Here is a 26,869-nt window from a genome sequence, read left to right as displayed (position 1 = left end):
AATAGGAGTTGGCAAATGATAAGATGAGGGAGGTGATAGGATGTCCCAGCTTGGGGCCGGGAGGACAGTGGCTCAGAGCAACAGGCTCCGATGTCAGACAGACTTTGTTTCAAATGCCTGCTTTGCCACTCTCTACCTAGTAAACCCTAGTTTCCTCTCCTTAAGGTTTCTGGGGTTCAAACCCTAATCCTAGTGTGCAACTGCCACACAAACTTGCAAAGCACGTCTTCCCTACACCTCACATCTTCTGAGGTGAATCCATCTCATGGCTGGCCTAGCGTTAAGAGGGCAGGCCAAATTGCTTGGTTTGAATCCTAGCAATACCGCTTATGAGCTGAGTGATTTTGAGCATGTTACTTAACCTCTCTGTGTTTCCTTTTCCTCCTCTGTAACAGGGGATCACAGTCATCTATAAAATAGGACAAGTAATGACCCAATGAGATAATTATGCAGTTGCTCAGTGCAGTGGCTGGCTCATAGTAAAATCTCAATACATGTCAGCAACGATGACGACGATGATGATGATTTGACTTTTGTGCCAGCACTTGGCCGAGAAGGACTGAGTAGTGGGTACGTTTGCCAGGTAATGGGAGAGAACTGGCAAGATCCCCATTCTGTCTTTTCAAGGCTCCACACAAACTGGGTTGCAGCGGAGACCAACCCCCAGAAAGAAGACTCCATGTTCCCGTGGTCGTGGCATTTCTGGGCCTCCCCCGACAGCTGATCAGCAGCGGGCGTTGTCGTTTCTAATCGCTATTAAACACGCATTACCGAACAAGGAAGGCTCTGGTGTGTTAAGTTTCTACTGCAGGTGGGGGCCTTAAGCTCAGCACCAAATATGCCATCTGAGAAGCCAGTGTCAAAACAAGATCATCAGAAGCCTTGGATGTCTTACGAAAGGCAAAACTGCTTTACACGCGACCCAAGGAAGCATCTTAAGTCATTGAGAGACCTTTCAATAAAAGTCAACGAAAGAAAAAGGAATCAGAGTTAAAAAGCATCTAGCCCACAACAAACAGCATAGAAGTATAGTAATGAGAAAGTCATGCAAGGGGATTAGTAATAACAGAAAAAAACATAAACTAAACAATAACTGAATCATAAGCACAGTTCTAGCTGGACAAGAGAGGCACCTGATGGAAAATGGCACGAGTTATTGGGAAAGAAATGCCATCTTTCCTCAAGCTCTGAATCTGAACAGATTGTTTATTGCATTAAGCAATTAATGAAATTCTATGCTAGAAGACACTATTCAGTGTAGCTCCTTTACTAGACTCTCCCCCCATGGAATTTTCTTCACATTTCCCGATACTAATTGACTATTTTCATAGATCCACACTTCGTTGCTTCATGAACTTCCTTATCGTCTCCTTAATAACATCTATAATAGCATTCAGAGCCCACAACCCAGCATTTTGGACTTAGGCTTCCATTTCCCACTTACTTATCACGTGCATCTGTCAGACTGGAAGCACGCAGAAGGCAGGCCCTGGCATTCTTGCCCATCATTGTATTTCTGGTGCTTAGTGCAGGCATATGATAAGCGTTTGCTGGACGCACGAATAAGTTTGGTCCCCTTGACTGATTTGGAACAAGGTGTTAGAACCCTCATACATTCTTCTGGGGTGAGGGTCAGTTCCACTTTGACATCTGAGCCCCTCGGAGCCCCCGGTTTGGTGGGGGCTGAGGAATGAATGCCCTGCAAATTCATGCCGACTGCTTCCTCCGTTCACTGTGGGGATGTCGTCAGATGCCTGATGCAGACTGTCAGGTTTATCAGGAGACAAGGAGCTGTTGGCTGCACCGCACATCTGAGGGCACGGGAGGTGCAGCATGAGGTCAGGAGAGTAAATCCGCGTTTCTGTCACTCGGACATACACCCGGCCGCTCGGATGTGATGGGAATGTGGCGAATTCTCCCTCTGGCAGGAGGGCCTGAGTATGCCGGCTGCCTGCAGTAGCAGAAACTGGCAGACCTGAGGCATCCTGGGCACAGCTGGCAGTGCAGGAACAAAGGGGAATGCGAGTTTGTGATGCGGGTGGACCTGGGCTCGGGACCTCCTAAGGGCTTTTATCAAGAAAGAAGGGACATGATTGTGGGCCACGGCCGGGAGATGGCATGCACTGTTCAGGGTAGCAGGGGCCTCGGGACCAGCTCTCTCCTCTCTGCACTTGCTAGCTCGATTACCTCACCCTGGCTGCTCCAGGTCACTCCCTGCTAACACCTAGGAGCTTCCTGGGCTCAAAAGTTGTTTGTGAGTAGCAATGTGTCATAGTCACTGACAGACTGTGCTGGACCAACAGGATACGGCCACCCAAGCATCTCTGCCTTATGCGTGAGGGGTGAGGGGAAGATACACACATGCTCACACCCGCAACCACACATACCCTCACACACACAACCCCATTTGAATCTTTTTCTTGTTAAAGATCAGAAATGCATCTTTGATAGGATTCACTGAGGAGGGCATAGCATCTTGTGAAAAATGCATAACCTCCATCTAATCACGAGTAAACATCAGACAAACCCGCATCCAGGGACAAGCTAAAAAATACCTGACCGGTACTCTTCAAGACCGTCAAGGTCATGAAAGACAAGAAAAGAGAGAGGAGCCCTCGCAGATTGGAGGGGACTAAGGAGACATGACAACTAAACACAATGTGGGATCTGGACCAGAAAAAAAAAAAGGACAAAATTGGAAACAAGTCTGTGAATTAGTCAATAGCATCGATCAATGTTAATTTCCTGGTTTCACTAACTGAACTTTGATAATTTAAAATGTTGACATTAGGGGAAGCTGAGTGAACTCTGGGAACGCTATGTGCATTTTTGCAACTTGACTGCAAGACAAAAATGCTTTTAATATAAAAAGCTTAAAATATTGGGGGGGTGGTTAAAATAGGATTTATCTCACATTGTTGATATGAAATATGAGATACAGATACATATCAACATATGATATGTTGATATGAGAACAGATAAGATAGTATGTATTATACTATATATATATAATAGTAATAACTATTAATTGTTATTAAAACTACCCGAAAAGGAGGCTTAACCGACCACAAGTAAACGAGGAGCTAATCATTAGGTTTACCCATCTGAAGCTGGTAGAGTTCAATCTGTGTGCCTATTTTTACTGGGTGCTCGCTATATCACACAGGTGTAGGTAGTGAATTTTGTTATTTTCAGGAGCCCATACTTAGGAGATGAGATGCTCAAGGCTTGAATTTATCTAGGAGCCAGGCTGCTTCACATGTGCTATATATAGAGTAGGACCCAATGTGGGGATTCTTGACGTGAAATGAATGTGTGAGAAGCTGACTGGGATTGATTGCTCAGGGCAGCGCAGAGATTCCTTTCTGGAACGCAAATCAAAACTCCAGTGAGGTATCACCTCACACCAGTCAGAACAGCCGTCATTAAAAAGTCTACAGATAGCAAATGCTGGAGAGGGTGTGGAGAAAAGGGAACCCTCCCACACTGTTGGTGGGAATGTAAATGGTGCAGCCACTATGGAGAACAGTATGGAGGTTCCTCAAAAAACTAAAAATAGAGTTGTCATATGAGCTAGCAATCCCTCTCCTGGGCATATATCTGGACAGAACTGTAATTCAAAAAGATACATGCCCTCTATGTTCATAGCACACTATTTACAATAGCTGAGACACGGAAAAAATCTAAATGTCCATCAACAGACGAATGGATAAAGAAGATGTGGTGTATATATATACACACAATGGAATATGACTCCGCCACAAAAAAGAATGAAATAATGCGATTTGCAGCAACATGGATGGACCCAGAGATTAACATACCAAGCGAAGTAAGTCAGAAAGAGAAAGACAAATACCACATGATATCACTTATATGAATCTAAAATATGACACAAATGGACATATCTACAAAACAGAAACAGACTCACAGACAGAGATCAGACTTGTGGTTGCCAAGGCAGAGGGGGAGGTGGGGAAGGGATGGATTGGGAGTTTGGGATTAGCAGATGCAAACTAGTATATATAGGATGGATAAACAACAAGGTCCTACTGTATAGCACAGAGAATTATATTCAGTATCCTCTGATAAACCATAATGGCAAAGAATATGAAAAAAAAATAAAACTGAATCACTTTGCTGTACACCAGAAACCAACACAACATTGTAAATCAATTATACTTCAATAAAATTTAAAAAAAAGGGAAATATTCCTTTCTCAGTAGATTTAAAGGCGGCACTAACGTTTCCTATTTATTGCAATGGATTCCAATTTTCCCTTTTTTAACTTTTCATTTTGACCTGAGTCCTTTTAAAATAAATTCATCTGTGTAAACCTAATGGGCAGACTCAAAGAAATATGTGAAGGAAATAAAAATTCTGATGGCCCACGAATTTGGCAACAAACATAAAGGTGGTACATGAAAGAGCAAAGTGTGTGAAACAAGGGTTTAGAGTGTTTCCAAACACCATCATTATTAATGAAGTAGCTTAAATTTCAAAAATACTAAGGAAGCAACATCTTTAGGGCAAAGCGGTAGAAGCTTACTCCTGACATTCTTAAGCCAACTTTGCCAAGAATAGATGGGGAAACAAGGAGAAAGCAATTTTAATCTCTAAACGCTTCAATTTTGTCCACTGTAGGCATCAACAGCTGAATTAAAATATACAGGTTCAGAGGCCGATTTCAGGAACAGCTTCTGAGTGTGCAGGAGGAACTACTCTTAACAGCCACTCGATATTTGTTTCGTGAGGATCAATTATATACCACGGCTAATGCACGCTCAGAGCGCGCGCCTGGCCACAGTACAGGTGGTAAATGCAAAACGCACACCGAGAGGCCTTTTAAGCAGCTAAATGCACACCCCATTACAGATCCATAATGCAGAGTGGACGCTCATCTGCAAATGGATCGAGAGTGAAGAGTTCTTAAATGGCCGGGGTACTCAGGGCTGAAAGGCTGATCCCTGGATGTGCAGTCAGAGCACACACGTTTTTGGGGATTAATAATACATTGATGTGTGTCAGTGTTAATATACATTTACAGCTCACAGGCCCTGCAGCTGAGGGTTCAGCCCATTTGCAGCCACAGATAAAAGGACTATTCTGTCCTTCCTCTCATTAAGGCCTTCACTCCTAGGAAATTAGATTACGCGAGGAAAGCCATTCGAATGCTACTGAGGTTTTCCCTCCTTGAAAGCCTTCGTTCTGAAAAGTACATGGCAACCGTGCGGCAGGGTGTCATCTACCTGCCTCATCAGAGCCCTTCAGAACCGGAGCAAAGGGCTGGCTGCGAGGAACACCAGGCTCCAGTGTCTGCTTGGGCATGTGTCCACGTGCCCCGGGCAGAGTGTGCCAAGGTGCAAGGCAGCCAAGAGAACGGTCCGGTGGCTTCGTGCTCTCTTCTCCTTTTGCGTCTGACAGGTTTTACCAAACCTTTATGAATGTATCCATAGGTGGTGTCATCTAGGAATGAGTCTCACACACGCGCAACCAAATCCAGAACTTCAGGCACTTAAAAGAGTCCTAGTCACTGATCAGTCAGCATTCAGAAGGATGGGCATCGCAAATCTTTGAAATACTGTGAGTATCTGAAATACGATTTCCCCAAGCCATTGTGATTTAGCTTTTCCAGAGCGGCTTGACTAATGACTGCCTCGCTCTCAGAACGTCAAGGTAGGATGGTCTTTTAATGAGGAGCACATAAAAGGATGAAAATATTATATGAATGTATAAGTAAATATACTATGACCTATGTAAATAAAAGATGGTAAGACTAAACCCTCCGAGGGCTCACAGTGTGTTCCGCTAAGAGCTTGGGGTGTGTTCTTGCATTCCATCCTCAGGATGAATTTAGGAAGGAATTCCCCACTTTCCCAGAGGAGGAAACGGAGATTCAGAAATGTCAGATCACTTGTTCAGGATCACAGAGATCCTGAACGGCTGAGCTTGGGATTGGAACCCAGGAATGCCTGACTCCTGAGCAAGGGCCTGGAACCTCTCCATCACTGTTTTTCAGACTCACTGGCGGGTGGGGAATCAGCATAGTCAGTGTATTTCATTTATAAAAAGTGAAACGGTACAGAATAGAAAAGAAACATGAAGTGTTGTTTGTGAACGTCTCATTTTAATTTTACGGTTGTATTTATCTAGAATGTATACTTGTGTGTGTGTGTGTGCACATACCATGTCTAAAAAGTGTGAGAAACTCTGCTCTCCGCTGCACTCGCCTGTGATCGCACTGCTTGAAGGTCAGGCTCAAGGTCTCTTGCTAGCTAGGTAGGCAGCCCTAAGTCCTCTGTTCTTGTGAGAGTCATTTTCTTTCTTATAATACTTTCCCCCCAAGAATCCCAGGGCCCCCATCATCCTGTGCAAGGCAGTGTAGATAAATTAATAATACAATTTAAAACCAATTCAGCCAAGATAAATAGCACTCCCCAGATTAAGAGCATAGCTGGCCAGAATGAATGAAATTTACTAACCCTGAGATGCTTAATCTTCCATTTCATGGACGTTAATGATTATAAGAAAGGAGCGATGGTAATTCACTTCTGCTTTTACAGGAAATCTAACCATCTCATTTTTAGCAAGTCTTTCTTCTCAGCACACCTCAATGGCAAGGATACCTGCCCTGCTCTCACAGGTATACTGGCCAGTTGTCACACATCGAAGTCTACTCTTTGCCAAAGCATTAGGACGTGTAGCATGCACGGGTTTACGAGATATCCCAGTGGAATTTGCTGGGGAGGCTACATTGGTGCCCCTTCTCCCACCCCTTTTTGAGAAGCCTATTTTCTATTTTCCAGTCATAGCAGGGAAGTGGTGGTAAATACCTTTAGCACAGTCTACTCCTAGAAATCCTGGAAAGCAGTGACACAGCCCGGACACACACTCGCCATTCCCATGGCAGTTACGTGGACAGTCCTGCACTGAATCTGAAAAAGAGAGAAATTGAACAATCACTTTTTTCTCTGCCTGCTGGTGAAGCAATTTAATAGTCAGCCATCCACTGTTTTTCAGGAGCAGTGGTAGTAACCTCAGGTGCCTACAGAGGACCGGTAGGGAGAAGTGAGCGAAGGAGGAGAACAGGGATGGGTGGGGACTAGGGCAACTTGAACAATGCATGGATGTAACCACTGCTCTCCGTGTGATTAGCCCAGGCAGGAATATGGGGCTAATACTGCTGCAATTTTTGCTTTTTCAAAAGAAACTACTTGTCTGGATTTAAAAACTACAATTTTCCAAGACTGAATGCTGGCAAGTTTTTAAACACTGTAAGCCCCACCCTGCCCCAACATCATCCTGTCAATCTGAGATTTGGTCTGAGATGTGGGATATCAGCTTTTAGCCTTAAGGATAGAGAGTGATTCTCCAAATGACAGTGGTGCCTCCTGATCTCAGATTTACAGAGTAAAAAAAATCCCCTGCGTTAAAGAAAGAGAAGTCTAAATACGTTAAGACTGATCAATTTTGGCATGATTTGGGGATTCATTAAGTAGCAGGTTTGGGGTGGTACAAAAGGTCTTTTATGCCTAGCTTTTTGCAGATCTTATTTTTCATGAAAATCGATTAGTTCACCCTTGCTCTAACCTGCATAGCCATCTTATTTCGTGATTTACCTTGCTATGTGTACCCTCAAGTAATGCCTTCAAAGGGATAATTTTGGAACTTTTTCATGTTGATTTGGGTCTGCACAGAAGGAGTCATACTCTTTTAAAATTATGATTATTATTAACCTAATTTTGCCTTACATTCAAATAAACACATTTAGACTTTCAGGTTCTAAATTACTAAGATGATCAAAAGCCACTATGCCCCAAAGATGACATGACACAGTCCTTGGGGAGCTGGGGACATTGGCTTGGTGATATGCATGAAAGACTAGGAAGTCTAATTATCCCTAATGGAGTCACCTGTGAATGGTAAGGGAGGTTTTCCTTTAAACCGAATTTCCCATTTATTCCCACTCTGGACTGAAAAACCAAACCACTCCGTAGTGCTTTCTTTCTATAGTGCTTCACTTCTCAGCTCTCTTCTGCCGGAATCCAGGTGTGGTTGGTTTCCGGCACTAGGAGAACTCAATCAGTGTATCTGCTTTTTCAAAATCAGTATCGAGCCAATTTATTTTCTTCTTCTCCTTTTTCTTTTTTTTTTTTTTTTTCTGGCTGCATTGCATGGCTTGAGGATCTTAGTTCCCTGACCAGCGACTGAACCCGAGCCCTCAGCAGTGAAAGCACAGAGTCCTAACCACTGGACCGACAGGGAATTCCCAAGCCAATGTCTTTAGTGTCTAACAATTATCACTGCAGGCTCAACTCCCTGAGGTTGGCAGAATAAAGGTGGGCTGAGAAGCATCTAAGTAGCTATCGATTTGTTTCATCTATTCATCCTCCGTTCCTTCTTTCATTCAAAAAGCATTAGGTTGAATCATATGAAGTAGCTGCTTTTGCAGGTCAAAAAGCAATTTCACATGATGTTAGGAGACAATTTGCCACGGGTGTCTTGTGTTCCTGAATGTCTTATGAGCAGAGGCACTGACTCCTTAGCTCTGGACTATCTTTTTTTAAAGGCTGTCTGTATAGTGAACAGCCTTGGGAGATAGAGACAGTGTCTGTCTCCAGAGCAAAGGGCAAGTTTAGTTACTGTCCAGTATAAATAAAGATAATGTCTCCCTCTGGAGAAAAGAATGAGCAGGCTCACCGCCCATTTGGAGACTCAAGGACAGTAAATTCAGAGTTTCTCTCCTGTCATGTAACCCACTGCCTGTGTAGGTAACACCTGGCTCTGTTTGTGTTGCCCTGTGGGGACTGGGGCTTGGAACTGGCACATATGTTGATACTGTGGATATTACATTGCTCTGAGGAATAAAGTCTTTTGTCTCTGACCCAGGAGCACCTCCTCTTCTGATAACATCTATGAGACTGTGGCCGGCTACTGTGTGAGCTGACAATTACGGTGAGATCTCAGACCTGTCACAGTCCTTGACATAGGGTTTACTTTTTTTTTTTTTTTTTTTTTTTTTTTGCGGTACGCGGGCCTCTCACTGTTGTGGCCTCTCCCGTTGTGGAGCACAGGCTCGGGACGCATGGGCTCAGTGGCCATGGCTCATGGGCCCAGCCGCTCCGCGGCACCTGGGATCTTCCCAGACCAGGGCATGAACCCATGTACCCTGCATCGGCAGGAGGACTCTCAACCACTGCGCCACCAGGGAAGCCCGGGTTTACTTTATTAACTGAGCAACTGTTATATGCAAGGCACCCTACAAGACACTGGTGAATACAATGGTGACTAAGACAGACACAGTCCCTGTCCTCACAGAACTTCCACTGTCATAGAGAATACAGGCCAAAAAAAAATTATCAAATCAAATAAAAATTGTGATATGTGCTTTGAAGAGAATAGGACACTATGATGGGGAGTAAGAGGTGGAAGCTACTGAGAAAGGACAGTCAGGGAGGGCGTCTCTATTCTATGCAGGTGACATATAAGGGTGAGCTGGAACAGCCAGGTGAAGAGTATTCCAGGCAGGGGAATGCCCTGGTGGTCCAGTGGTTAGGACCCTGTGCTTCCACTGCAGTGGGCCGAGGTTTGATCCCTGGTCGGGGAACTAAGATCTGCAAGCCTCGCAGCATGGCCACAAAAAAAAGTAAAAAAAATAAAAAAGCAAGCAAGAAAGAGTATCCCAGGCAGAAGGAAGAGCTGATGCAAAGGCCCTGAGGTGGAAAACGGCAGAACTGAATCCCACGTGGCTGGAGGGTAGCTAAAAAGGAAGAGAGTGACCTAAGATGAGTCTGGAGAAACCCAGATCATCTAGGGCCCTGGAGACCATGTGGATGAGTTACATTTTATTCTGGGACCAATGGGAGCAAGCGAAAAATTTTCAACAGAAACATGACATTATCCAGCTTGCATGTTCAGAAGTCACTCGGACAGCAAAGTAGAGTTAGGTTCTCACTGAGCATCTGGGTCTGGGGATGCTTTGGTGGAAATCTCCCTGTTCTCCAACCTAACATCCTCAGAGACAGAGCATCGAAGAGAGGAAGCTCTTTGCTACCACAGTCCCAGGGAAAAGGACTACGGTCTTTGCATAGGCTCTGTGCTGGGCTGGAAGGCCTCCTTGCCCTTTAGCTGAGGTATTTATCCTTAAGTCTCAGTTTAGAAAACATTTAGCTTCTAGGCATCTTCCTTCCCTACTGCCCTCAACCTGGGTTTTGTACCCTTTCCTCTATCTTCCCCTAATTCCTATAATTGTCTTTTTACCTATCTGTCTTCTCTCATCAAGCTCCATGAGGAAGAGACCAGAGCTGAACTGATCACCCAGGTATTCTCAATGCTTGGCACACAGTAGGTCCTTGGTAAGTAATAGTTGAAGTGTGTGTGTATGTATGTGTGTACGCGCACGCATCTCAGAGGGTGGGAGAATCCAAAATGAGCTAAAACTGCGGTGAAGAGTATTTTTCATTCAATTTCCCCAGGTCTTTTTTAAAAATTAATTTGTATTGGAGTATAGTTGCTTTACAATGTTGTGTTAGTTTCTGTTGTACAGCAAAGTGAATCAGCTATACATATACATATATACCCTCTTTTTTGGATTTCCTTCCCATTTAGGTCACCACAGAGCAATGAGTAGGGTTCCCTGTGCTATATAGTAGGTTCTCATTAGTTATCTATCTTATGTATAGTAGTGTATATATGTCAATCCCAGTCTCCCAATTCACCCCACCTCCCCGCCACCTTGGTATCCAATTCACCCCACCTCCCCGCCACCTTGGTATCCAATTCATCCCACCTCCCCGCCACCTTGGTATCCATACGTTTGTTCTCTACGTCTTTGTCTCTATTTCTGCTTTGCAAATAAGCTCAACTGCATCATTTTTCTAGATTTCAAATATAAGTGATATTATACGATGTTTGTTTTTCTCTTTCTGACTCTCTTCACTCTATATGACAGTCTCTAGATCCATCCACGTCTCTGCAAATGGCACAATTTCCTTCCTTTTTATCGCTGAGTAACATTCCATTGTATATATGTACCACATCTTTATCCATTCATCTGTCGATGGACACTTAGGTTGCTTCCGTGTCCTGGCTACTGTAATCAGTGCAGTGCTGCAACGAACATTGGGGTGCATGTGTCTTTTTGAATTATGGTTTCCTCAGGGTATATGCCCAGTAGTGGGATTGCTGGGCCATATGGTAGTTCTGTTTTTAGTTTTTTAAGGAACCTCCATACTGTTCTCCCTAGTGGCTGTATCAATTTACATTCTCACCATGCCACCCCCCGCCCAGGTCTTGTCTTTGAAGCATTTCTACAGTTTTTGAGGAAAGGAACAATTATGTAGTACTGCTGAAATATAGAAGGAGCTCACCTCTCTCAGTCCCCCTTTTCTAACACCCAAATAAATATTACTCTTGAAATCTTATCAGCTTTCCTTTTTGTCAACCTGGTTGGACTTTTGTTGAGGAAACAAGGCAGGTGATGAGAGTTAGCCCAGGAAATGGGATTTTTATACAAGTGGAGGCTGGCCTCCCCGAAATCTGCACCGTGCTTCAAGAATGCCACTCTGTGGTACCCTGAGATGAAACTCATTTCTGAAAGCAGGCTGCTTCTCTCCAAAACACAAAAGACATCCCTGAGTCAAAGGTATATTTAGTGTGATGGCTGGTCAACACCCATCTAACATCCTTCCTTCTGTTTCATATCACAGGGGCTTTCGGCGCTCCTGGCTGCTCTGATGGAGTGTGTTCCGATAATAGATATGTGTGGGAGAATCTCTGAACCAAATAAAACACTGCACTTTTCCCTACATTTCAGGCCAATTACTATCATTGCTCTATCAAGATGTCTGCCCAACTATTAGGCCGATAACCTTTGACTTTCTCTCTGAGCTACAGTCCAGACGAGAGAAATCCTCTGGGGAGAATTGCTATTCCCAGCTCCGACAGGCGAATGAGGGTAATGGCCTGGGGGAAGGGCATCTCACTACCACTGTCTGTGTCCATGTGGATAAAGGCAACGGAGGGCAGAAGCCATTATTAGATAACATGGCCCCCAGACAACTTGCTGTGTGGAAGGGGAAAGGGATTTATCTGGCTCGAATCCAAAGCAATCCAGTGGTTAAGAGCACAGGCTCTGGAAGACTTTGAATCCTGACTCCACCCCTTACTAGCTGTGTGTGACCTTGGGCAACTTGTTTAACTTCTCTGAGTCTGGGCTTCCTCAACTGGAAAACAGAATATTGGTAGTAATGACCTCATATAACTACTCTATGGGTTAACTGATCTAGACCCCAGAAGGGCCAAGTCCAGGAGCTAGTACATGGTCAACTCTCTATAGACGTGCCGTTGTTACTGTTTTTGTTATTAACCATTCCACTGAGTCTTTATAGACTCCAGCTAAGCCAGCTGCCGTGTGTGGGGTTTGCTGTCATGTGTATCAAGTCTTTGCATTTAAACACAAGGCGAATGCATGGACCTGGAGACTGTCATACTGAGTGAGGTCAGTCAGACAGAGAAAGACAAATATCACATGCTCTCACTTATATGTGGAATCTCAAAAAATGGTGCAAATAAACCTATTTACAAAACAGAAATGGAGTCACAGATGTAGAAAACAAGCTTATGATTACCAAGGGGGAAAGGGGTGGGGATAAATTGGAGGATTGGGATTGACGTGTATACACTACTACATATAAAATAGATAACTAATAAGGACCTACGGTTTAGCACAGGAACTGTACTCAATACTGTGTAATGACCTATATGGGAAAAGAATCTAATAAAGAGTAGATATATGTATATGTATAACTGACGCACTTTACTGTACACCTGAAACTAACACAACATTGTAAATCTACTATACTCCAATAAAAATCAGAAAAAAAAAGATTTACAAAAAGTTTTTTTAAAAAAACACACAAAGTGACCAAAAGGATATCATTTCCCATCATGTTCTTAAGCAAAAGATTGTTCTTTATCTTACCATCCCAAACTAGTTCTAAATCTGTTGCCAGTTTCTTTCTTTTGTGATCTGGTTTTTATCCTTTTACATTATTTTTTTTTTTCCCTCATTGGTCATAACATGCTCCTGGGAACTTTCCCCAACGGTGGAAGACTTCTCCAGTGACTTTCCTGATACAAAGTTTATGCCATTAGTGTAGAGCAGGGCTTGGCAAACTTTTTCTGTCAAGTGACAGAGAGTAAATATTTAGGCTTTATGGGCCAAACTGTCTCCACTGCAACCACTCAACTCTGTTGTTATAGCTGCCACAGACAATTTGTCAACAGATGAATGTGGCTGTGGTCCAATAAAACTTTATTTATAAAAATAGGCAGTGGGCCAGACTTGGCCCATGGGCTCTGGCATGCCAAGCACTGCTTTAAAAGGAGCATTTGGCTAACCCTGTTAGGGTCAATCTTTCCTTAACAGAGGGACTAAGCATTAACTTCAATGCTATGGTAAATACCAAATCCCACCTGATTTTGTACCATTCTGAAGTTGTGGCTGCCACCTGAATTTCAGGTTCTCTTTCAAGAATCAGGAAATCCTTCAGAGCAATCCATGAAACTAACAGAGAAGTTCTTAACATGCAGTCAATAGAAAAACAGCTGTACAAGATGCGCTCTTAAAAAGTCATCAGCTTGGGACTTCCCTGGTGGTCCAGTGGCTAAGGCTCCACGCTCCCAATGCAGGGGGCCTGGGTTCGATCCCTGGTCAGGGAACTAGATCCCACGTGCCGCAACTAAAAGATCCCGCGTGCTGCAACGAAGATCCTGAAAATAAGACCCAGTGCAGCCAAATAAATAAATAAATATTAAAAAAAAAATCATCAGCTTTCACGAATGACTACCAGCTCCATTCCAGACAGGTTCAGTACATGAAGTCACATCATCCCTCCCTTCGGAGATATCGTCATTACCTTCCCACAAACGATGAATCTGAGGCTCAGGGAGTTTAGTGACTCTCCCAGGTAGGATGTGGGAAAGAAAAGGTAGGATTTAATCCTGGATCAACCATCTTATCTAGGTTTCTCTAGTGAAACTTGAGGTCCACAACTAAACGCTGCTGGGACAACATGGCGTTGCAGAAAGGCAATGAATGAGGCCCAGGAGTCCATGCCATTTCCACCATTTCCATATCCTGGGACCTTGAGGGACTCAGTTTCCTGAACCTCAGTTAATTCCTCTGTGAAATGGGTCTAAAAATCTGCCCTGATTCAGAGAGGATCAGTTATTATCATTAGTAAGAAGATTAAAACCTAATGACAAAATAAATGTTATGAAAATTATTTATAGGTGATATGATTGTTAAAATTCTTAGGGCTTGCTTTAGAAAACCTCATGAAATATTCTCAAAATAGTGGCACTCTGACAGGTTTGTATGCACATATAAGGGGAAATTTTGGATAAAATTGTAGCTTTTCCCCAATGGCTACTAAAAAGGACTGCTATAAAACATGCCCCAAATGACACGTGCTTAATTCAAGCTTTTTGAAATTTACCAATTTGGGAACAAAGATATGATTTCTTTCTTATGGTTATATCCTTTTCCTGATTTATTTTTCAGGTTTTTAAAAAAAATTTAGTTTGCGCTTTCCTTGATTCTTGAGAAAAATTGTGACCTGACACAAACGGTCAGTATTTACCGGCTGCTTAGGGATTTATATCTGTAACGTTTCATTTATTCCTTACAGTAGCACTATAAGGAGGGACTAGTTAGTTCTGTTGTACCATGAGGAACTGAGGCTGACAAAAGTCCAATGATTTGCCTAGGTTGTGTGGCCAGGGCTTGAGCCAGGTGGCTGGAGCCAAGCTCTTCACTGCAACTCAATACCTGGTACTCACAGTGGCTTTTTCATGATTTAAGTAGCATTCATATTTTAATCAGGGCTAGTTTTAGGTGATACTATGAACCCTAAATTAAGGATGCTGGTTTGGTCCCCTACATAGTAGGACCACCTTGGAAGATGCGTCTTCAACAGAGAAGCCAGACACTTCCATCCTTTCCTTCCTGACATATCACCTCAGAGATCCCGTACCTACCTAAGACTACAGTGTTGAAGGAAACCATCTCTTTGTCTTTGCCATCATTGTAGAAGGCCAGGTGCCACAGGCCCACGTCCAGGTACTGGACAAACACGGCTTCGTTTTGAACCAGGGTCTGTATGCTCCGGCGTTCCCTGGGTGACTCGACCACGCTCCATTTCTCCTTCCCGTCCAGACGCTCCATGAAGTCATACTGGGAAAAGAAGAGAGCATGTGACACAGGGTGCAGACCTGGTCCCATAACAAGCACCTTCCCCTCCAGCCCCATTAGTTAACTGAGAGACACTCCTGAGTACATTTTACTATAAGCTCATTTGATTATAAGTAAAACGAGAGTCATGAAAGTTGTAATAATAACAGTCACCATTTATTATAATTATTGCTAATAGTTTTATGACTATAAGGCCATAATCTCTTTCCAGCTTTTGTGGTTTTTTTCGTGTGTGTGTGTGTGTGTCTGTGTGTGTGTGTGTGTGAGAGAGAGAGAGAGAGAGAGAGAGAGAGAGAGAGAGAGAGAGATGGGTTTTTGCTCCAGTCCCTACTGGGGTGTTATAGGATACATAGCATATGCCAAGTATAACTTTTTAATAATTCCCCCAATTCTGAAATCCAAATTGCATCTGGCACTCAAGAGTTTCAGGTAAAGAATTATGAACCTATGTTACCAGATACCCTTGACTGCTCATTCATGAAAGGAAGGTGGTATATCAGAGTAGTTAAGAAAGAGGGCTGAGGGGCCAGACTACCTGGGAGAGAATCTGGAACTTATTAGCTTCACCTGTCCCTCCCTCAATTTTCCCATCTGCAAAACTGAAAATAACGGTACCTATGTTATAGCTTGTTGTGAGAAATAAGATCACATTGATAACAGTGCCTGGCACAAAGCAAACACAAAATACACGCGAGCTGTCATCACCACCACCATCGTCATCATCATTTCATTCAACTCTTGCAAAACCCCTGTAAGATCAGCACTATTGGTATCTTATTTTACAGATAAGAAAACTGAGGCTCAGAGAAGTCCAGCAACACATCAAACGTCACCCAGTGACCAACTGAGCAAGCAAAAATGTGGACCTAGATCTGTTTAGGTGCAGTGCCCTCACAGTGCCTGGCCTCCCATCGACCAGCAATTAACTATGAAACTCTGTTTCAATGGAAACCAGGCTCAGAACTGGAAGCAATCAGTGGAAGACAGAGTGGTGGGTGAAGGCAACCAGGAATGGAGTGAGGGGAATGGGAGAGCAAGTGTGATCCAAAGGGGCCTGTCCTAGGGAATGGTGAAATCCTGCGGCAGGCAAGTGGGAGCCACAGAAGATCCTTGAGCAGTGACTGACGACGTGATGGGAGGAATGTTCTGAGGAATTCATTTGCAGGCAGGCTATGAGGTGTTCTAGAAGAGGGAATGAAAAGAAGCAGAAAGACCAGTTAGCAAGCAACTGCAGAAACCCAAGTGTGAGGTGACAGGCGTCTTGATTAGGACAGTGAATGAGGAAAGGGGACAACTTTGCAGGAACATTTCTAGGGAAGAGAGGACAGGGCATGACCATGGGCTGGACAGAGAGGATGAAGGGAAAGGCAAAGAGGACACCCATGTTTCTTACTTGTTGATGAGAAAATCAATAAGACCCCAGCAGAAATGCAATCATCTTGCGAACTCTTGCGAAATCATTCCACAGGAAAGTCATTTGCACCTTGACTTCCAGAGAACATTCAAAGTGTAGGTCTTTAGCAGATAAAAACCACCACTGTGGGATTAAGCTCTCTCTCACCACTTTCCCTGCCATCAAAAGGGTTATGTGGGTTACTGACATCCACTGTAACCCCTTTCAGGAACTTCAAAGAATGAAACTCCAGGAAATCTACTAATGGGACTTCCTTGTCAGCAGAATTGCCAGCTTTTCCCAACTGAAATGTGATAATTGAAACCAAAAGAGTCTATAAGCTTAGGTACAAAGGTTTTGCTGTCAGACAGACCTGGGTTTGAATTCTGACTGCCATTTGCTACTGTTTGAAGTGAGGCGGATCTTTCACCCTCTTCCTGGTTTGCATACTAGGGAATAATAACACCCACCTTTTGGGGATGTTATAAGGATGACATGAGATAATGCTTAGGGCAGTGCCTGGAAGATAATAACCATTTTATGAAGTACCTTGTGACTCTGAGTCACTTATTTGCAAATCACAAGGATCGCAGAAGAGAAGCACATGGTTCTAGCTTTTGTATCTGGGGGCCTGGCAAGGGACGTTGCGTAGGAAGTGGAAATCTCCTCCATCTCTCAGGAAACGAATGTTTGTATTTAGCTTCCCTCTACCCCAGAGCCTGTTGGTTGCAGCTGTCTTTATGGGATAAAATAAATGATCTGCAGTGATATGACAAACTGATGCTCCTTTCGGAGCCCTTTGTAACCAGAGCATTTGTTCCTTAGCAGCTTGTAAATTTCCGACTACCCAGACCCATGTCTACAAACTGCTTTCAGCCAGAGGAATGAGTGTAACTTCCTCAGTGCCGAGGTGAGAAGGATATAGTTCATTTGGGGTCCAGGTTATCACTCCCACGAGGAAAAGTTGGGGGAAGGTGGTTACTTGCATGGGGCCATTGCTCATTATTAATTTGGGCATCAGTCATCTCTTGCTGAACTGGCTGCCCAGCCCAGGGACACAGAAATGGCTTAGGACCAGCAGCAGTGCACGTTGTCCAACCAATCAAATGACTCTTGGAAAAGGTATTTGTCAGAGGAGAGAGCGGACAACTATTTTGGCCGGCTCCTCGGAGCCCCTCCACGGAAGTACGGAGAGTAGTTTTCATTTAAGGAAGAATCTGTGAGCCAGGGGCACTGGGACATATTGGTCTGAGGTGTCCCAATCCTGTATCTCTTTGTTGTGCTTTATTTTCTTCAAAGCACTTATCACCCTCTAAAATGATACAATGTTTTTTTAAAAAAATAAATGTATTTATTTATTTTTGGCTGCGTTGAGTCTTCGTTGCTGTGCACGGGCTTTCTCTAGTTGCGGCAAGCGGGGGCTACTCTTCATTGCGGTGGTGCGTGGGTCTCTCATTGTGGTGACTTCTCTTGTTGTGGAGCACGAGCTCTAGGAGCACAGGCTTCAGTAGTTGTGGCTTGCGGGCTCTAGAGCGCAGGCTCAGTAGTTGTGGCGCACGGGCTTAGTTGCTCTGTGGCATGTGGGATCTTCCCAGACCAGGGCTCGAACCTGTGTCCCCTGCATTGGCCGGCGGATTTTTAACCACTGCGCCACCAGGGAAGCCCTGATATAATGTTTTTATGCTTATTGTCTGTCTACTCAGAAGAATGTAAACTCCAGGAGGGCAGGGATTTCTTCTGCATGGTAGAGTGGTTAAGCCTGAGAACTTCGGAGCTAGACTGCCTGATTAGAACCCACGCTCTGCTGCTTACTTGCTGTGACACTTGCACAAGCTATTTCAATTCTCTGTGCCTCAGTCTCCTTATCTTTAAAATAGGTATAATTTCAAAACATAATAATAATACAGCAAAACACTGTTGTAAAGATTAAATGAGTCAAACCATGTAAAGTGCTTAGAATAGTCAGCACTCAGTATATGGTAAACACACCCTGAAAGTTTCTGCTATCATGATGGTAATTCATTGCTGTGTCTAATTCATCTTGAGCAGAGTTTGATCAATAAATATTTGTAAAATATCAAGTGCATAAATTACTGAATCTGTAAATGAATTCCATTGAAAGGAAACTAAGTTGCCATGTACTGAAGGTTTTGTCTCCAGTAATCATCACCTGCCCTCCCTTGTCTTCTAAGGTGCTTTCCTGAATAGAAGAGAAAGGGGCAAAGTTACAGGCAGCAAGCCTCAGTCATGCACCACCAGACGTGCACGTGATGGACACTGTGGCCCAAGAAATCTGCCTATAGATCATCAAGATTTGAGAGGTGACTTTAGACGGCCATTATGACTTCACCTTTTCAATTCTCAGTGGAGGGACTTCCCTGGTGGGGTAGTGGTTAAGAATCCGCCTGCCAATGCAAGGAACACGGGTTAGAGCCCTGGTGCGGGAAGATCCCACATGCCGCGGAGCAGCTAAATCCGTGCGCCACAACTACTGAGCCTGTGCTCTAGAGTCCACGAGCCGCAACTACTGAGCCTGCGTGCCTAGAGCCCGTGCTCCACAACCAGAGAAGCCAGCGCAATGAGAAGCCCACGCACTGCAATGAAGAGCAGCCCCCGCTCGCCACAACTAGAGAAAGCCGACACGCAGCAATGAAGACCCAACGCAGCCAAAAATAAATAAATTAATTAATTAAATTAAAAAATTCTCAACAGGATGATGTCCAATGTACACTTTCTTTCTTTGGACTTTCTTTGCTCCATCGCTTGTCTTCCCTCTTTTCCTCCTTTGACACTGTTCCTTAGTGACCACTGTGGTAGAGATTGACGGTCACTGTCTGTATCAGTGTCTTGTTCCTTTCCAGCTTCCTTGCTTTTATGTGGGAGCACGTGACAGTGTTCCCGTCAATGGAACATACGCTGTGGGATGAACTCCACTTCTAGACCCTGCCATAAAACGTTCTGTGCCACCTCCTACTTGCTCACTCTCCCTACCTATCTGCCTCTAGAGAGAACCAGAGTTCTCTTAAAGCCCAAGATGATGGAGTCACAAGATAGGAGTGGCCTGGATCCTAGATTAGCGCTTGGAGGGAAGCTGGAAATACTGACACAAGCAAGCGATAAACACTTACTAAATTAGGCCACTGACACAGAAAAAAGGGGTGGGTAGTGGCTACCAGAGGGGAAGGGGGGTGGGGGAGGGCAAAATGGGTGAAGGGGGTCCACTGTATGGTGATGGATGGAAACAAAACTTTGGTGGTGAGCACACTGCGGTGCATACAGACGCTGAAATACTGGGTTGGCCCAAAAGTTCACTCGGTTAATGAATACATTTTTCAGTAAAGTTCTTGGTGAAAATGAAAAATGTGTCTTTTATGTTTACTTAAAACTGAACGAACTTTTTGGCCAACCCACTATAATGTTGTACACATGAAAAAAAAATCAAGCTACTGAAATGTTGAGGCGTAGCCTCAACATGTGTTGTTATTTGTGTTATATGTTATTTCATGTGTTATTTCAGCACAGCCTTCAAGATTTCTTAACCTCATGCTTCTCTTCCTTCCTGGTTCACCTCCCAAGATTATAGTAAAGTACCAGCAAATGTTTCCACTTCTTAGGGGCGGTGGGAGAGAATCACCCAGGATGGCAGCATCTTCTGTCGGCCGAGTTCCAACCTATTATGTGTAGGGTGTCTGTCTATCCCAGTCTGCCCAGGGATGTCCTAGTTTCCATCTCCTCTGTTCCTCCTTTCACTCTTGAGAGTGCTCCCATTTGGAATATGTAGTTACCCTCCTCACAGGTTAACATATACCAAGCAGCGTCACATAGCATCATTCACGGCTGCTATAACCCGGGGAGGGTTGGAGGCTAGAAACACAAGGTGGATCAAGCCAGCCAGATGCAGAGACTGCTTTCCAGGGCAGGGAAAGCAGAAGCACAGTAACAAGCTGGTTTGCATGGAGGCCATCTGGTTCTGGAGAGCCTCTGCTCTCTAGGAATCCTAGACGGCAGCCTGGCTGACACTAGGAAGAGTCCATCTTCCAAGAACTCAGACCCTGGCCAGAGTTGCTTTCTCATGCCCCAGCACTGGGGATTGATAACTCAGGCTTAGCACCAGGGACATCTGTTTCCTCAGCTCCAGGATCCCATCATGATCAATTCCAGGCTGTTGGAGGACCGTGCTGTGCTTGAAGGACTAAGAAGGTTGCTTCCTGGCACGTTCTGTCTGATAGATCTGCAGAGAGCCTTGGAAGAGGATCAGAAGGCCCGTGACCCAACCCCGATGGGGGATGTGTGTGCACAGGCTGCCTGCAGGGCCAAGTCTGTCTCTCAAGGCAGCTGGCCTCTCTTGACCAGGCAGTAAGGTCACCCAGAGGGTGACAGCGCCACAACCCCTGATAAACTCCCCCTCTGTCACGGAAGTTCTCTTCTTTCCCTTGGCCTCTGGAAAACAACGCATGTTGGCATGCAGTGTGAGGGCTGTGCCTTTAAGTCATTAGTCATAGCCCAAAGTGGCATGAAAACACAACTTTTACGAGCGCTTGAGGGACAAAGAAAGAAACCACAGGAAATATCCGATCCAATTTTCAATCTGCCCCCTTCTTGGCAGAGACCAAGGAGGAATTATAATTAAGACAACTTAGTGGGTTTCCAGAGGAGCTGGAGGAGAGAGCAGAGGGGGCTGCACCGCTGAGCAGGGCCTGTCGCTTTCCCAGGAGGGAAAGCGTCCACAGGCAGGGAGCGCGCAGCTGAGAGATGCTTCTGGAAGCCATGCAAATACACACCTGCCACAGAGGACAAGGTTAACGACAGATCCATCACCCTTCAGGAAGATGTTATTACTGGGTCCAGGACCCCGGGAAAGTGGGGCGGGGGGCGGGTAAGTAAGTTTCTTGCTATTTGGACCACCTGCTCGCTGAGGGCCCACGTGGACAGGAGCAGCGGCGAATGCCGACATTCCCACGGAGGGCCTGCCGCGCCTGGCCCCGCGCTGGCTGCATCCCCGGCCTCCTGATGTCTGATGTTGATTCTGCCTCAGACGGCAGGGCACACACAGCAGTCGGCTGGATGGCAGGGAAGCACCATGTGTGAGTGAGGGCTGCTCGAAGCCACATGACCACAGAGTCTCTGGTGGCATCTGGTGACAACTGGCAGTGGTGGGTCGCTCCTGGGGGCCTGTGCATCTCTTTCCGCCTCCAGCTAGGCCCGTGGCAAAGTGGGTCTGGCTGATTCCTCATTGAAAGCTCTGCACCACCTCTTTTCTCTCCTTCAAAGGGCTGAGTGCTCCGGGAAGCGTGGAAGGATGAGGGTGGTGGGCCGTGCTCCGGTGGGGGTGGGGGGCTCCCTTCCTTCCACGTGGCCTCGCATGTCTTTTCAGTTCCTACTTACAGTGTCCAAGTCACTTCATTAGATGCTGACTGGCCCAGTGTGGGCACTGCTGGGCTGTCTGTCCACCAGCTATGCGAACGAGCCCCTAAGCTTCTGGGAAGGAAACAGCACCTGTATTTGCGGACTGTAGCAATCATCATGCTGGGCTCCATCGTGCGGATCAAGCAGCCTGAAATTCCTTACAGTAAGGAGCAGGGGAGACTACATCCACACAGGTGCAACTCTTGATTCCTTCACCGCACGTCCTCTTGCAGTGGCGGAAAACGTAATCATCGAAAAGAAGAAGTACCTATTTTTTTTCTAGGCACTTGCTATGTGCCAGGCATAATGGCAAAAGCTGATATATGGTATCTCATTTCATCCTCCCAGAAATCTTATTCTCCTCCCCATTTCTCAGGAGAGAACAAAGGCTGCTAGAGAAGTTAAGTAACATACCCAGGGCCACTGACTGTGGTTGGTGGCCAAGCGAGGACTTGAACTTGGATTTGCATGAGTCTTAACTGTGGGAGGTCGCCTTAAGTTTTCCAAGAACCTGGCTGTAGCTTCCAGCATAGCTGGTGGCTGGCCTGGTTTGTAAATTTCCTAAAGATGCCAGTGAGCAGAGAAGGGGGAGGAAGGCAGAGCCCAGGAGTGCTGCTAGCGTCAGACTTGAGCAGAGTGGGTTGGGCACCTGAGGACAGAAAGATGGACCACTGGAGAAGATGCAAAAAGAGGTCAAGAAAGTTCTGGATGGTTTTGCTGGGTGCTGGCCATACCTGGCCCATAACTTCCTCTTGCCCACCTCCAAACTTCTCTCTCCTTGTGTTCCAGCCACACTGCTCTCCTCTCTGTCTCTGGAATATGCCAAGCTCATCCCATCCTCAGGGCCTTTGCACAAGCTCTTCCTCCTGATCCTACAGCTGCCTGCTTTTTTTCTTTCCATTTTTTTTTGAACAATTTATTTATTTTAGTTTTGGCCGCACTGGATCTTAGTTGTGGCACACGGGATCTTCGCTGAGGCATGTGGGATCATTCATTTCAGAGCGAGCTCTTCGCTGTGGCATGCAGGCTTCTCTCTAGTTGTGGCTTGTGGGTTTTCTCTCTCTAGTAGTGGCACGCGGGCTCCTGGGCGCATGGGCTCTGAGGTTTGCAGCACATGGCCTCTCTCGTTGAGGCGTGCGAGCTCAGTAGTTGAGGCGTGCAGGCTTAGTTGCCCCGTGCCATGTGGGATCTTAGTTTCCAGACCAGGGATCAAACCCGCGTCCCCTTCATTGGAAGGTGAATTCTTTACCACTGGACCACCAGGGAAGTCCCCAGCTGCCTGCTCCTTTTGTCAATCATGCCCGCCGAAACACCATGACCTTAGAAAGGGCATCCCTAACCATCCATTCTAAAATGCTTCTATCACTTCTCCTTTTCTGTCCTCAGCAAAAACTCATCAAAAACTCATTGAAAAAAACCTTGTCACTTATCTGCTAATTTATAGTCCATCTCACTACTTTTTTTTTTTTTTTTTTTTCGCTATGCGGGCCTCTCACTGCTGTGGCCTCTCCCGTTGCGGAGCACAGGCTCCAGACGCGCAGGCTCAGTGGCCATGGCTCACGGACCCAGCCGCTCCGCGGCATGTGGGATCCTCCCAGACCGGGGCACGAACCTGCGTCCCCCGCATTGGCAGGCGGACTCTCAACCACTGTGCCACCAGGGAAGCCCCATCTCACTCCTCTTGAACACAAACTTCTTAAGACTGGGAGACCCTAGAATAACTATAAATGGAATGTAATCTTTAAACATTGTGAATCACTATGCTGTACACCTGAAACATATAATATTGTACATAAACTATACCTCAATAAAAAAAAAACAACCAAACAAATAAATAAATGTTAACCAGCTTTGAATCCAGAAAAATAAATAAATAAATAAGTAGGAGATGTGTCTGTTTTATTCCATATGGTATCCCCTGGGGCCTGGAGCAGTGCCTGGCACGTAGTGGGTACTCAGCAAAGATCTTGACCGAATGAATGTAAACCTTTAGGCCCAAAGGAAATCGTACCCAGAGTGGAGTGTATACCAACACAGTGGAATTTGGTGATACAACTACTGAAAGGACATAACCTCTTTAGGAAAAGTTCTTAGGAATTTTTAGTAAATGCGATACAGTTTTCCTGAGTTTTGTTTGCTAACTGCTTGGATGATACCACGAGGTAACATTTAATGAGGCCAGGCACTGTTCTAAGTGATTCGCATGTTACCATCTCATTTAATGCTTATAATAGCCCCAATGAATACAAATCACTATCCCCACTTTGCGTATGAGGAAACCGAGGCACAGAGAGGTTACATCACTTGCTCAGGAGCTGGTAAGTGGCAGAACTGGGCTTCACACCCAAGCAGTCAGCTTAGGAGAGCGTGTCCCGAAGCCGCTGCATTCCAGGCCCGTGCACTGAATAAACAGGCAGCCGGAACGTGGTGCTGGTCAGCCTTGCTCCTATGGGGAGATCAAGGTTTACCTTCCTGTCTTTGGGAAAGAGAATCTATGCTGTGTGTCAGGGTGGGAGGGCCTCCGATGACAGAAAGGGACTCCTAAAGCAGCCTGCAGGACTGTCAACAGAATCATACTCAGGACACAAGTTGCTCTGTGTTTTGGATTCCATTGCCCTGACCCGGAGTATCTCTTCCCTCTTGGTAGGCTGCGCTGGTAAGACAAAGACAGGGGTGCCTGGGATTCAGGGGGTACCCCGCCCATCTGTGATGAGATGGAGCCATTTTACTAATCTTATTGGGGGAAAAACTGTTCTTCAACACACTGCTTAAGCAGAAAGCAAGAAACCAAGGAACGTGAGGGCAGGCGGGACTTTTCTGGGAGAGACAAAGGAAGACATTTTTGGTCACTGGAAATAGAGAGGGAGCTAGAGAGAGGTAAAGGGAGGGGAGGTGAGAGCAGCAAGATGTTGGGGACCACCCAGGCCACAATGTGGCCTCTTCCTGTGACCCCTCCCCACACTCCCAAATCCAAGAAATAAAAAAAGAGAAAGAAACTAAGGGAAATTGTTAAGAGCCTTGATGTGATGGAATTTCTTATGGAAACCAGCAAAGAGAGTGAGCATCTTTCCTGGATATCACGGGGCAAGAAAGCAGAGATCAGAAGATACACAAGGAAGAAGCCACAGGAACTCAGAAATCATGGGCAGGACGACAGGGCACAGGCACACTGAGCACCGAGCAGGGAGCCCCACCTAACGTCTGGTTTCCCTTGGAAGGCTTGAAGGTCTCTAGATTGGGTTCACAGGAAAGAAAGATCTGAAGCCCCGCTTGCAAGCCTGTGTCTTGCCCAGGCCTCATGCTACAGGGGAAAATGAATGTAAAACTATTGGTTCCATCAACAAACATTGAGCACCTACTATGTGCCTGGCCCTCCCTGCTCTGGGCCCTGGGGATCCAGCAGTGAATCCTATGGCCAAGGTTCCTGCCCTCCGGGGGACTGACATTGCCTCAGGGGAACAGAATGCCACGGAGTGATGAGGGCTATGAATAAAGAAGGGCAAACCAAAGACAACCCAAACGCCCATCAACAAGTGAGCGGACAAGCCGATTATAGTGCAGCCAGACAACTGGACGTCTACTCGGTCATAACAGGGATGAGCCATGGATACACACAACAATGTGGGTGAATCTCATTGGCATTAGGCTGAGTGAAAGAGGCCAGACACAAAGGAGCACAGGTTACCCTGTTCATAAAACTACAGGGAAGACAAACCTAACCTCTAGCGGCAGAATGCAGATCAGCGGGGGGCTGGTATGAGGTTGCCATGGGGCCCAGGGGAGCTTCTGAGGGGTGGCAACGCTTTATGTCGTGATTGTGACGGTGCTTACTCAGATAGACACACTTTTCGCATTTTAGGAATCAAACTGTACGTGTAAAATGTGTGCATTGGGCAGCTAGTCATTTATGGCTAAATTCAGTTGACTGAAGCCAAATAAAGTAGAGTATGGGGATAAAGCATAAGGGGGTATCCAGTTTTAGAGCCCCTTGTCGGGAAAGGGCTCACGGAGGGCATGGCGTTTGGGTAGGGGCCTGACAGAAGGAAGGAAGGAGCCACCTGAATATCAGGGAGGAGCATTCCAGAAAGAGGGAACAGCCAGTGCCAAAGCCACGAGACAGAATGAGCTTGGCATGACTCGGGGAGAGCAAGCAGGCCAGCACCGCGGAGTTGGAGGGAGTGCGGACAAGACCGCGGGTCTGCAGGCTGCAGAGGGGACCAGCAGGCCACGGGGATGGATGCGCCCCCTACAGACCACACTGCTGTCAGCCCTGGAGATGAGGCAGGGAACCCGACATTCTTTGCCCTCAGAGAGCTGGCCTTCTAAAACTTCAGAGTTTCCTTTCAGTAGGACGGTAGCCCGACGGAAGGTCTGCAGAGACGGATGCTCTGACGAACGGTTATAAAAGATGAGACCAGACCCTTTTTCTGTAATAAAAAGAGAGCTTCTCACCCGGTGTGCTCACTGTGTCTGGTTCCCTTGAGGGCCCTCTGGAACTGGCAGGGGCTTTGGCGGTTCGCTGGGTGAAGATAAGCAGCTGATGGGTCCTGCCAAGCCCCATCCCCTGCCCACCAACTCCGTTATCAAGCCTAAAAGTGTGGTTTTCGAAGGAGTGTGTTTTGAATGTCTGGGATGGGATGGGGGGAATGTAGGGGGAATGCAAAATGAATAGAAAAGGATCGACTGTTACTGCTAAAGAGTGTTAGCACCAACTCTAATACCATGGTGAGATCCCAGCACGCCTCCTTCTCAGAGGTGTTTCAGAGGGATTTCCACGAGAAAGACAGATAAACTTTATCATATTTTTTTTTTGGCCA

The 26,869-nt window shown here is 45.7% G+C and overlaps 1 protein-coding gene across 7 annotated transcripts in view; it reads right to left on the bottom strand.

Moving 5' to 3' along the window:
• Nucleotides 1-26,869, bottom strand: part of LOC101336875 (teneurin-2) — a 465,743-nt gene that overhangs the window by 177,485 nt on the left and 261,389 nt on the right. For all 7 annotated transcript variants that reach the window (XM_073802777.1, XM_073802778.1, XM_073802779.1 and 4 more), the window contains 2 exons: nt 15,040-15,235; nt 6,831-6,932 (listed from right to left, as the gene is read on the bottom strand). In XM_073802777.1, coding sequence (XP_073658878.1) covers nt 6,831-6,932; nt 15,040-15,235 — 298 coding nt within the window. The remainder of the gene's footprint in view (nt 1-6,830; nt 6,933-15,039; nt 15,236-26,869) is intronic.

This window comes from Tursiops truncatus, chromosome 3 (genome assembly GCF_011762595.2).
Source record: "Tursiops truncatus isolate mTurTru1 chromosome 3, mTurTru1.mat.Y, whole genome shotgun sequence".
NCBI lineage: Eukaryota > Metazoa > Chordata > Mammalia > Artiodactyla > Delphinidae > Tursiops > Tursiops truncatus.
This window is presented reverse-complemented; position numbering and strand designations above follow the sequence as displayed.